The sequence below is a fragment of the Chiloscyllium punctatum genome, chromosome 36, assembly GCF_047496795.1.
Source record: "Chiloscyllium punctatum isolate Juve2018m chromosome 36, sChiPun1.3, whole genome shotgun sequence".
Lineage (NCBI taxonomy): Eukaryota > Metazoa > Chordata > Chondrichthyes > Orectolobiformes > Hemiscylliidae > Chiloscyllium > Chiloscyllium punctatum.
Window position 1 is genome coordinate 30,315,235 of NC_092774.1, and position 13,042 is coordinate 30,328,276.

Below are 13,042 nucleotides of genomic sequence, written 5' to 3' on the forward strand. Positions count from 1 at the left end.
ATTGTGTGCAGTTTCTGAGTTAAGAGCCAAATTAAGGTGATTCACCCACAACCACAGTGAGAGTCTGCGATTCATGTTGACTCCATTGCATTCAGCAGTACATCACGTCAATACTCTTATAAAGCGAAGGCTGACAGCACCGCCTTTCTCAAACAGAAACACCCAGAGGAGCGTGTCGCCTAATAATCTGTAAAATTAGCATGAAAAGTGGTGTGACCTGCTCTAGTGATAAGAATAAATCCCCAACACTTTAAAATGAACAATCAGCAATTTATTTATCCAACTATCACGGTGAACAAATGAACAAAACTATTAACAAACTGGATACAGGCCAGGAGCAGATGGGTGGCACTAGTTTAGTTGGGGATCATGGACTGGTTGGTCTGAAGGGTCTGTTTCCAGGCTGCATGACTCCATAGCACGGAATGAATGGGGATCCATCCCAAAGATGATAAAGGTTTCAAGCACCACCTTAGGCAAATGTGTGGACTCCCTCCAGATAACTGAGGGCAGTGGGGCACTGTGAGGGTCAGTAGATCAGTCAGCCAGCCAGTTCTCTCCAGGAGACTTGTCTCAAGAAAGGAAGTGGTTTCCTGTCCCATCAGCCAGATTATCCAGTTTGGATAATATTTGGTCCTCTTTCTCCAACAAAATATGTCGTCAGGGCAGTGTCTATAACAAATATGTTATTCAACTTGGAAGAGTGCTGAAGACATATACAAGGATGTTGCCAGGACTCAAGGGTCTGTGTAAAAGGGAGAGGTTGGACAAGCCAAGATATTTTTATTTAGAACATTAGAGACTGAGAGAGGCCCTTAGAGAAGTGAAGAGATCGTGAGAGGGTGAATGCACTCAGACTTTTACCCCAGGGTTGGGGATGTGAGGGCTAGAGGGCATCAGTTTAAGGTTAGAGGAAAAAGAATAAAAGGGAACGTGAGGGGCAACTTTATTTATGCAGACGGTGGTAGACATATGGAATGAGATGCCAGCGGAAGTGGTTGAGGTGGTACATTAACAACAGTTAAAAGGCATTTGGACAAATACATGGATAGGAAAGGTATGGAAGGAAATGGGCCAAGTGCAGGGAAATGGGCTTAGTGTTGATGGACAGTTTGGTCAGTATGGACAATGTTGGACCGAAGGGCCTGTCTCCTGCTGTGGGACTCTATGATTCGTGTCGCTTTGTCAGTCCGACAGTTTTGAGTTTCCAAATGAACATCTCACTAAATCAGGCCGAATAAAATCCAATCTCATTCGTCAACTCTGATGCAGAGGTGCTGGTGTTGAATTGGGGAGGATAAGGTCAGAAGTCACATGGCACCAGATGAAGTGATGAAGGAGCAGCACTCATGAAAGAGCAATGCTCCTAAAGCTTGTGATTTCAAATAAACTTGTTGCACTGTAACATGGTGTCATGTGACTTCCGACTTCTTCAACCCTGGGTTTGTCTCAAACTTGATGGGATACTTTGTCCAACTCGGCATATTTTATCAGTATCGCTTGGAGGACATTTTTTTTAAGATTAGATTCCCTACAGTATGGAAACAGGTCCTTTGGCCCAACAAGTTCACACTGTCCCTCGCAGAGTAACCCAGCCAGACCCATTCCCTTATCCCTATTCCTCTCCATTTACCCCAACTAATGCACCACACCTACACATCCCTGAACACTATGGGACAATTTCGATGGGCCAATCCAAACTAACCTGCACACCTTTAGACCGGGGAAGGAAACCGGAGCACTCAGAGGTAACCCATACAGATGTGGGGGGGGGCATCGTGAAAGCTACACACAGACTGTCATCCCGAGGGTGGAATTGAACCCAGGTCAGCTTCGTGACCTGTCGATGCACTGGTGCCCCCGCTGGTGCCTCTGCAAGTTGCAGGACAATGTGAACCTCCGCCCGCAGTTGGGGCAGGCAAACGGCTTCTCCCCGGTGTGGACCCATTGGTGGGCCAGCAGTTTGGAGGAGCGGGTGAACCCCTTCCCACACTCGGGGCAGCTGAATGGCCTTTCCCTGGTGTGGACCTGCCGGTGGGACAACAGGTCAGAGGAATTGCTGAAGGCCTTACCACACTCAGGGCAGGCGAATGGCCTCTCCCCAGTGTGGATGCGCCGGTGTCTCAGCAGGTCAGAGGAATTGCTAAAGGCCTTCCTGCACTCTGGGCAGCTGAAGGGCCTCTCCCCCGTGTGGACCCGCTGATGGGCCAGAAGGTTGGAGGAATTGCTGAAGGCCTTCCCACATTCTGGGCAGCTGAAGGGCCTCTCCCCAGTGTGGACCTGCTGATGGGCCAGCAGGTTGGAGGAATTGCTGAAGGCCTTCCCACACTCTGGGCAGCTGAAGGGCCTCTCCCCCGTGTGGACCCGCCAGTGCCTCAACAGGTTGGGGGAATTGCTAAAGGCCTTCCCGCACTCTGGGCAGCTGAAGGGCCTCTCTCCCGTATGGACCCGCTGATGGGCCAGCAGGTTGGAGGAATTGCTGAAGGCCTTCCCACACTCTGGGCAGCTGAAGGGCCTCTCCCCAGTGTGGACCTGCTGATGGGCCAGCAGGTTGGAGGAATTGTTGAAGGCCTTCCCACACTCTGGGCAGCTGAAGGGCCTCTCCCCTGTGTGGATCCGCCGGTGCCTCAGCAGGTTGGAGGAGTCGCTGAAGGCCTTCCCGCATTCGGGGCAGCTGAATGGCCTCTCCCCCGTGTGGACTCGCCGGTGCTTCAGCAGGTCGGAGGAAGTGCTGAAGGCTTTCCCGCACTCGTGGCAATTGAAGAGCCTCTCCCCTGTGTGGAATTGCTGGTGGGTCTGGAGGTTGTCCACCCAAGTGAACCCTTTCCCGCACATGGAGCAGTAAGACGTCCTCTCACCAGTGTGTATATGCTGGTGGGCTAGCAGGACACAGGAGCAAGTAAAGCCCTTCGCCCGCTCGGGGCTGGAGAATGGCCTCTTCCCAGTGTGATTGCAGTGATGAGCCGCCAGGACAGATGGGACACAGAAGCCCTTCCTGCAGTCGCCACACTTCCATGGTTTCTCAACAGGTTGTGTTTCCTCGGGTTTCTCCATGGCCGAAGCTTCAGCTGCACACACACGTGTACAACCCCGCCATGAATTCTTCTTTCCAGGCAGTAGAGTTGTTTCAGGCTCCACACTCAGTGCGCTGCAACAGTAGGGTCTTTCAACCAGTGCCCCCGTACTCAAACAGGAACCAAAAAGAAAGCTTTGCTCCTTCTCACAGAATCATATTTGAAAATTGTTGTGGTCCTGATGGACTGAGTAACTGTCAGACACTGACGTGAAAGGGAGGACTGGAGACGCTGGAGAGTCAGAGTCAAAAACTGCGTCGCTGGAAAAGCGCAGCATCAGAGAAGCAGGAGAATCAACATTTTGAACATCAGCCCTTTATCTGTTGACTTTGAAACTTCTGTCTTCAGATAGTCTGTAAGAAAAGATTACAAAAGTCATCACTGCCAGTCCGGTTAAGAGTGAGATATCAAGGCATTGACACTGACACCAGAGAGAAACTGTACACACAGATGTGGCAAATGTTAGTGGCAAGCCAGAGTGATAGAGATATTAGGCACAGAAACAGACCCTTCGGTCTAATTCATCCGTGCCAACTAGATAACCTAACCTAATCTTGGCCGATTTGCCAGCATTTGGCCCATATCGTCTCAACCCTTCCTAATCGTATACCAATCCAGATGCCTTTTAATGTCATAATTGTACCAGCACCCACCACTTCCTCTGACAGCTCTTTCCTTAAACACGCCACTTTCTGCATGAAAGACTTATCCCTTAGGTTCCTTTGTTAAGTTCTTTTGCTTGAGCTTCTTACACTGCAATACGCCAACTTCTGTGAACAACCAAACTTTATTAAGTACAGTACAAGCTGTGGAGAAACTCTTAACACTCTTCGCAATGCTAGTACACAACAGTACCAAAAGAAAACAAATCCCTTAAACAAAGTAAAACTGAAACAGAGGCTTACAGTTGAAGTTAGAAGGGCAGAAGGAGACAGTGTTAGCAGCCTCTCTCCACATAGACCACTGCTTAACTCACCCAAACGAGACTTCAGCTTTCAGGACTGACCACTCCCCTTTTATTGTACAGGTCATTTCTAAAACATAAAAGCTTTGGCCTCAAGTCTCATCTGTTCACATATAACCAAAAATGCCTCCCAATACCGTTTTTCATCTCTGTACTAAACCAGTCGCTTCAGAGCCCGGGTCTTTTTACCACCCCTCTGAAAAAAAACCAAGGACACAGCATCCTTGAGAAGAAGGACCAGCTTTTAGTAAAAGGACCAGCTTTGTGACAGAGGGATATAGGCCAAACATTAATTAGATTAATTTGAGAACATAGCATGGAGTAGTTGGACTGAAGGGACTGTTTCTGTGCTGTTTGACTCGGTAACTGTTCTGCAATGGTCTGAAAACCATTTTCTTGCCTTCCCCCATAAACATCCAATTCTTTGTTGTTCCAAAATCAGATGAACTGAGCCTTGAATATATTCAATGATCCCATAACTGCAGGAAGACATCCCCACTTCTGGACTCAATTCCTCTTGCTAACATAACACCTGCTTTGCTCATTGCTTGCTGCACCTGTGACAACTGGCATTGACTGGTATGGAAGGACGCTGAGGCCCCTTTATACACATTCCTGATGAAGGGCTCGTACCTGTAACGCGGACTCACCGGCTCCTCGGATGCTGCCTCATCTGCTGTGCTTTTCGAGCACCACACTTTTTGACTTTGATCTCCAACATTTGCAGTCCTTTCTCCACATCCCAATATATCACCATTTAAACAATGCATCTCCTTTCTGCTGTTTACCCCCCAACAGGGAATGCTATCACTTCACATCGTGGTACTGCATTTTCCATGAGTTTGCCAACTGAGACACAGACCTGGCTCAACTTTTCCAGAATCTGTCCCCTCCAGAAATTGAGATTGTGAGAGAGAGAGACAGAGACAATAGAGATGTCTCTGATTACACGCTCCTTCCGGTCCTCCAGGGCTTCCTATTGGTCCAACAAAAAAAAATCACGCGCAGTTTTCACCGACAACCAGGAGCACGCACAGGTTTTGCGTGGCATGGATAGGGTAAATAGACAAAGTCTTCTCCTGGGGTGGGGGAGTGCAGAACTAAAGGCTTTGGGCGAACTGGGAGAGACATAAAAGAGATGTAAGGGGACCCTTTTCACACAGAGTAGTGCATGTATGAAATGACCAGCCAGAGGAAGTGGTGGAGACTGGCATAATTACAGAATTTAAAAGGCATTTGGATTGGTCTATAATAGAAGGGGTTCGAGGGATATGGGCCCAGGGCTGGCAAATACACTAAATTAGGATAACTGGTAGGCATGGACAAATTGGACCAAAGGGTATGTTTCTGTGTTGTACATCTCTATGACTCCAATATAAACGGTTCAGAGGGATATAGGTTAAACACAGGCAGGTGGGTCCAGTTTAGTTTGAGAACGTAGTCAGCGTGGACTAGTTGGACTGAAGGGTCTGTTTCTATAACTGATCTGGATTGGTCTTGCCTTCCCCCATAACCATTACTTCTTTGTTGTTCAAAAATCAGATGAACTCAACCTTGGATATATTCAATTACGCCCTAACTGCAGGAAGGCGTCCCCACTTCTGAACTCAATTCCTCTTGCTAATATACCACTTGCTTTACTCACTACTTGCTGCACCTGTCTGACAACTTACACTGACTGGATTAGAAGGACGCAGAGGCCCCTTTGTTCATCCACACATCATTACTGATGAAAGGCTCGAGCCTGAAATGTCAATTCTCCTGTATTTGCCATTGAAAAAATACTTGGACGAACTTTCCAAGTCTGTCCTCTCCCTGGAATCACTCCGTTTCCCTTCAGTTCCTGCAAGTCAACAGCTCAACCCCAGAATAGAAAAGGGGTTGAGAAAAGAGTGTGTTGTACTCACAGATGTTGGACAGAGGAAGGAAGTTGCAGTCTCGGGTAAAGCTCAATCTTCATTCAGAGAGACAGGAGCAGCAGCAGCAATTTCAGAAGTTCATGGTCCGACTTCCGCATCCAAACGATGGGTTTGCTCTGATTGGCAGGAGGACCAGTCTCCATCCGGTCCTCCTGAGCTTCTCATTGGTCCATCCAAAAAAGGTCACGGAGTGTTTCCGCTTGTTGCGTGGGCATGCGTAATGGCTTGCTGACACCGTGGCACATGCGCAGTGCGTTGCTGACACCGAGTAGCATGCGCAGTATGGAAGTGTTGGCATTACTGACAGATTTGCAAGGTTAAAAATCACACAATGCCACGTTGTTGCCCAACAGGTTCATTTGGAATCACTAGTTTTCGAAGCGCTGCTCCTTCATCGGTTGGTTGTGGAGCAGAATCATAACACACAGACTTTATAGCAACAGGATTGCAGTGTCATGGAATGGAATATCAAACAACTTTAGCTGACCTCTACCATCTTTTAGAATGACCATGTTAGTTTTGATTTCTTCACATGTAAATTCCAGAACTTTTCAAAAGTTACGTTCTCAAAATAGCTTTTAACAATAGGTGTCATCTCAATCAGATAATGCATTGAAGGTGTTAAGTTAAAGTCTGTCTGCGTCCCAATGTTAGGTCAGACGGATTCTATTTCTATCGTGGTATTACAGAATCTTACGTGTCTGAGTTTTTGAGCAAAATAAAATGCGATTCTGCAAGTACAAATTCAACCACAAACCTTTATGTGTGTAAGTGTGTGCAGGAGAAACCGAGTGATCATGTGTGTGTGAGTGTGTAATGGGGTATAAGTTTGTGAGAGGGTGTGTGTGAGAGAGAGAGCATTTGAGAGAGCGCATGTGTATGAGAGAGAGTCTGTGTGAGTGTGTTGGTTTGGAGGAGCACGTATTTGTGTGAATGCATGCTTGTGTGTGTGTGTGTGAGAGAGAGAGAGAGACAGAGAGAGAGAGAGAATGTATAGCATAGTGGGGTCACCTGTAGTGTGACATGAACACAAGGTCCTGGTTGAGGCCATCTCCATGGGTATTGAACTTGGCTATCAGCCTCTGCCCAGTCACTTTCCGTTGTTGCCTATCCTGAAGTCTACCTTGAACGATGGTCATCCGAAGGTCCAAGGCTGAATGTCCCGGACCGCTGTCGTGTTCCCCGACTGGGAGGGAACACTCCTGGCTGGTGATTGTTGTGCAGTGTCCATTCATCTGTTGCTGTAGCCTCTGCTCAGTTTCGCCAATATACCAAGACTCAGGGCATCATTGCCTGCAGCGTATGAGATAAAATAATGTTGGCTGAGTCACATGAGTACCTGCTGCACTCATGGTGGGTGGTGTCCCCACGTGTAATGGTGGTAATTGTGTCAACACTCTGATACGTCTTTCATCATCTGCCGTAACAGAGCTGTATCATCTTGTCCTGAAGACCAGGCAGTTTTCTGAGAACAATTATCTGTTTAAAGTTTGGCGGTTGTTTGAAGGCGAGAAGTGGAGGCGTGGGGAAGGTCTTGGCGAGGTGCTCATTCTCATCAATAATGTGTTGCAGGCTGTGAAGAACATGGCGTAGTGTTTCGGCTCCTGAGAAGTACTGGACAACAAATGGTACCATTTTGGTTGCAGCTCGTGTCTGTCTCCCAAAGGAAGTCATTCCAGTTTCTTGCTGTGACACATTGGAAGTGGCAGTTGATGAGTTGAACATTGTACCCCGTTCTTATGAGAGCATGCTTGTGTACTTCCAAGTGTCTGTCACGTTCCTCCTCACCTGAACAGATCCTATGTATGCGAAGGGCTTGTCCAGAGGGGGTGGCTGTTTTAATATGTTTCACTAGAGAAGTGTAGCACTGTCAGGTTATCCGTGGGTTTGTGGTACAGAGAAGTGCTGAGATACCCATCCTTGATAGAGCTGCATGTGTTCAAAAATGAGACAGATACTAAAGAGTGTGGCGAGTGTGATGGTGGGATGAAACTTGTAAATATCACAGTATCGTTGTTTCAGTGACTCCTCACCATGGGTCCAGAGGAAGAAATGTCATCAATATATCTGGTGTATAGTGTTGGTTGGAGGTCCTGTGCAGAAAAGAAGCCTTGTTCGAACCTCTGCGTGAAAATGTTGGCATACTGGGGAGAAAATTTGGTCCCCATGGCTGTTCTATGTGTCTGGATGAAGAACTGGTTGCCAAAGGTGAAAATGCTGTGGTTGAGAATGAAGCGGATGAGTTGTAGAACAGTGCTCAGAGATTGGCAGTTGTTGGTATTGAGTACTGAAGCTGTTACTGTGATGCCATCATCATGAGGAATGCTGGTGTAGAGTACTGACACATCCACGGATTCAACTCGTCCATGGATGCTGAGCTTCTGGAAGGATTGGATCAGAAGTCTTGATGAATGCTGTCAGTTCACGTTTGTGCTCTTTGGTCAGATCAGCTGGTAGTTGCCTATCGTGTTCCTGGTCAGTTGTTTGTACACTTCCTTGCAGAAGTCCATTTATTCCGAATTAATCAAAAACTGCATAAATCCATGCAAGATTCTGTAGCTCCCACTTTAGAAATAGAATCAGTCTGACCCAACATTGGGACACAGACAGACTTTAGTGTCTCACCTTCAATACATTATCTGAGCTGAGATGACAACTATTGTTAAAAGCTATCTTGAGAATGTAAGTTTAAAAACGTTCTCGGATTTACAAATGAAGGAACCGAAACTAACATGGTCATCCAAGATGCAAGCTCACCTGCACACTTTAGCACAGCTGATCCACCCTAAAGTGCAGATCTTTGGACTGTGGGAGGAAGCCAGAACACCCAGAGGTAACCAACACAGACACAAGGGGGAGAACATGCCAAACTTCACACAGACACTCACCCAAGGGTGGAATCAAACCCAGGCTCCGAGCGTTATTAAGCAGCATTGCTAACCACTGAGCCACCATCCCACCCAGTGCTTTGAGGTTCTGCTTTGTCTTTGCAGCTTTTAACTTCTCATGTAGCCTCAGCAGAGGCTGTGTCCTGCTGACAATGTTGGACCACACCCATTGCACCTCCCTTTCCCACTTCTCCAGCCGAGAGCACAGCGGTTCTTGAATCCTGGCATCAGATTCTGATGCCATCTGTGCTTCTGCTGCCAACTGCAGAGAACGGATGCAATCCCCGTCACTATTCTGTCCCTTAGCTCCCCCTCCCTAACGTTGTTCTTACTCCCACCACCCCACAGTTAGCTCCTCTCCCCTGCAGCCTTCTCTCAGATCCCCTTTACCTGCCTGACCCAGGCTCACACCCTCCTGACCCTGTCCACTGATCCCATCAGAAGGCTCTGTCCGGAGGGAAAGACCATCTCCCGGAATACAAAGCATCTGATTAACTTTCCGCCTTGCCCTCCCAGCGTGTCAGCAACCTGGCTTCCAGCTCCACCTCTCTGAGCCGAAGGTCCTCCAAGTTGTGTTTGCCCTCGATCACATCATCCAGAGCCTTCCACCTTTTGTAAATCAAAAGACAAGTCTCACCCTGCCCCCTCCCGTGTCTATTGTGTAACTGCTTAATCATTTCTCGTGGCTGAGCAGAGACTGATAGCCAAGTTTGGAACCCATGAGGATGGCCTCCACCAGGACCTTGGGTTCATTTTACATTGCAGGTGACCCCACTACACTGGACACATTCTGTCTCTCTGTCTCTCACACACAGCCATACATTCTCACATACTCACGCAGGCACTCTCTCAGATATACACGCTCTCTCAGATGCACACACATGTACCCACTCACACTCTCACCTACACACACATCCTCTCACAGACTTATACTCCTGCACACTCTCACTTTACCAAGCATGCACACACACAAACACACACTCTCTCAGACAGACTCTTGTGTATGCACACACTCACTCACTCTCATGCATGCACACATAGATAAGACCATGGGGTGCATTTGCATTTGCAGAATTATGTTTGTAGATACATTCTATTTTCTCGAAAAGTGCACAATCTGCAGACAGTCAATCCATGTAATATTTTATAAACTCCTACTTTGGGAACAGAATCAGTCTGACTCAAGACAGACTCGAACCTCACATCTTTCATGCATTGTCTGAGCTGAGATGGCACCTCTTTGTAAAACCTTAAGTTATCTCGATACTGTAACTGAAAAGAAGTTTTGGGATTTACATACTAATGAACTGAAACCTGCAACCCATTCTAAAGATGAAACACTTAACAGCAGTCGAGATTTGTTCAATATTTCATTTTGCTACAAATTCTGTGTCTTATGATCCTGCTGTACAGCTACCTGACAAAGGAGCAACATTCCGAAAGCTAGAGCTTCCAAATAAACCTGTTGGACTAGAACTGGATTTTTACCTTTGTTTCCAGTGAAGACAGCCCACCCCTCCCACTGCTGCCAGTAAACTTTACAATGCTGAGGAAACAATGAACCATCACTCCTGAAAAATGTACAATTCTAATACTACGAGCTACACGTTGACTGCTCCTTCTGATATAAGACATTGGAAACCTCGCGCCGGAGATTTAAAGAAATGAGCAGTTTTAAAAGAAAAACCTGTTGGATCTCATAGCCTTCAATGTCTGAGTCTGACGATAAGTTCACGTAACTTTTGTTGGGACCCAACTTTGTTGCAGCTTCAGATCGACCCAGCAAAAAGGTGCACAAAAAGTAGCTTTTTTTTTAAACACACACACACGCACACACACACACACATACACACCCCTTCCCTGCATCCCACTTTCTTCACTATTGGTCAGCTGAGTTGTCCCTTTGTAATTCGATCCTTGGTGCAGCCTTAGCCTGGAGGAAGTATTGCTTCACTCAGCAATTGCAACCCATAGTCTGTATGCAAGTAAGATTCTCCCCACGCATTTGCAGATGGGCTGTCAAGAATCAACCACACTGCTATGGGTCTGGAGACACATATAGGCCAGACCAGGGAAAGGATGCAGCTGGGACAACTGAGTGAATCCTTTCCCACAAGGGCAGTTTCCTCCCCTAAAGCATGAGTGAATCAGATTGGGGAGTTTGTTCCCCGAAAATGGTTTCATAATGAGATTCTGAACTCCAGATTTCTGACTGAACTCCAAATCCGCCATCTGCTTTGGTGAGATTCAAACCCGGGAGTCCCCAGAACTGGGTTATTAATGCAGTCGATAACGGCACTCGGCCGAAGCTCCTTCAATCCCCCTGCGATGGTCGGTGAACTCACTGATGTCTCTGCAGGTGGGAGGAGCGGGTGAAGCCCTTCCCGCACAGTGAGCAAGTGAACGGTCTCTTTGATCCTCCAAGCTGAGTAACTGGTGTGAAGTACTGTACTTTTCACAGTCACCGCACTGAATCTCCCTCATTCGGGTGTATCAGTATTCTTCCTGCCACACCAGTGTCCAAGCAGACAAAAGCAAACATTTCTTCTCGACGGGAATGGCTGCTGATATTCAAGTCCCAATGAATCAAGTGGCTCTCTCAGAAGCTGATGTATCTTTTGGTTTCAGATTTCTTTCCCCATGTCTTCCTGCAAAAGAAATCACAAAATAAGTCACGGTCAGTACAGTCAAATGAACATGACATCGGTGACAATTCCTTAGATTGCCAGATACCTGCTGATCATATATTATCCATGACACAGAAACCTGAAAACCCTCATTCAGCAAGGTAGCATGAGGTATATAAAGAGGAAAACTTCATTTAGGTGACAATGACCTGGAACAACCTTCCTACAAAGGTGCTGGAAATGGAGCTGAATCAATATGGATATGAAAATGAAATATCAAGGCTGCTTCAGGAAAGAAAGCCAGTAAAGTTGCCGAAAGACTTCCTGCTGACCTGTTCAGTGAAGATGAATACAAGAAATACAGGATGTAATTCCATTACTATATTAAAAGGTGAAAAATCATAGCCATGCAGCGTGTACAACAGCGAATATCAGATATACACCATATGAAGCAATCATAAAATCCCTGCAGTGCAGAAAGAGGCCATTTGGCCCATCGAGCCTACTCCACCATTCTTTAAGGTCATGGCTGATCTATCCATCATCTCAGCTCCTCTTACCTGCATTATCCTGACTAGCCTAAATTCACCTACCATCCAAAATCCCATCGAACTGTGTCTTGAATATGCCTGCTTCTATTGCTTCCTTGGGCAAAGAATTCCATAGATTCACCACTCTCCAGGAAACGTAGTCCCTCCTCCTCTGCCTTAAACCTACCTCTAATCTTGTTACCGAGTCTAACCCACCTGCAGAAACGACGAGATAGTGTGGGTCTGGATGGCATGCTGTTCGATGGGTCAGTGTGGACTTGATGGGTTGAATGGCCTCCTTCCACACTGTAGGGCTTCTATGATTTACTGCAGTTGTGTTTGCCCAGAACCACAGCTCCCACAACCTCCCAACTTCTGCAAATTGAAAGACAAGCCCCACTCTGCCCTCTCATATGTGAGTTACCTAACTGCTTCATCGCTTCCAGTGAATACAGCCCACACCTCCCGCTGCTGCCAGTGGCCTTTACAATGCTGATACAACAATGTAATACCTGCAGTACAGAAAATCGTAAGATTTCTGATGATACCAGTTACTGATTCACCGCTCCTTCTGATGCACAGCATTGGAAATACATTGTTGGGGGCTGAAAGAAATGAGCAGTTTAAAACAAAAGCCCACCTAACCCTTCACTAGGCTTCCCGCTCAGGACACTTTACTTGAAACACTTCAACCCCACATGGCAACAAATTCCCACATTCCATCAAAATCCTGGATGTCCTCACTTACTCAGTTGCTGTCTCTCAAATGAAAGATTTCATTGTAGCTTCTGCTCCCAGTAAGGACAAAATATCTTTGAAAGCTGCTCTGAAATTCCAGTCTTCACAACAATACTTCTGCTTTCCTTCAGTCCAAACTGTCTGTGCTGACCAGATATCCCAAATTAACATAGTTCCATTTGTCAGCACTTAGCCTATATCCCTCTCAATTCACCCTGTTACCAGATGCCATTTAAAATGCTGTAATTATACCAGACTCCACCACTTCCTCTGGCAGCTCATTCCATGCTTGCATCACTCTC

The 13,042-nt window shown here is 46.8% G+C and overlaps 1 protein-coding gene across 1 annotated transcript; it reads right to left on the minus strand.

The window, feature by feature from the left end:
- Nucleotides 1-249: 249 nt before the first annotated feature.
- On the minus strand, nucleotides 250-8,563 carry LOC140460935 (uncharacterized). Its single transcript, XM_072555666.1, has 2 exons — nucleotides 5,946-8,563; nucleotides 250-3,427 (listed from the first exon to the last, which is right to left on the minus strand). Exon 2 carries the CDS (start codon nucleotides 3,052-3,054, stop codon nucleotides 1,828-1,830), a length of 1,227 nt encoding a protein of 408 aa, XP_072411767.1. The 5' UTR covers nucleotides 3,055-3,427; nucleotides 5,946-8,563; the 3' UTR covers nucleotides 250-1,827.
- Between the last annotated feature and the right edge of the window lie 4,479 nt (nucleotides 8,564-13,042).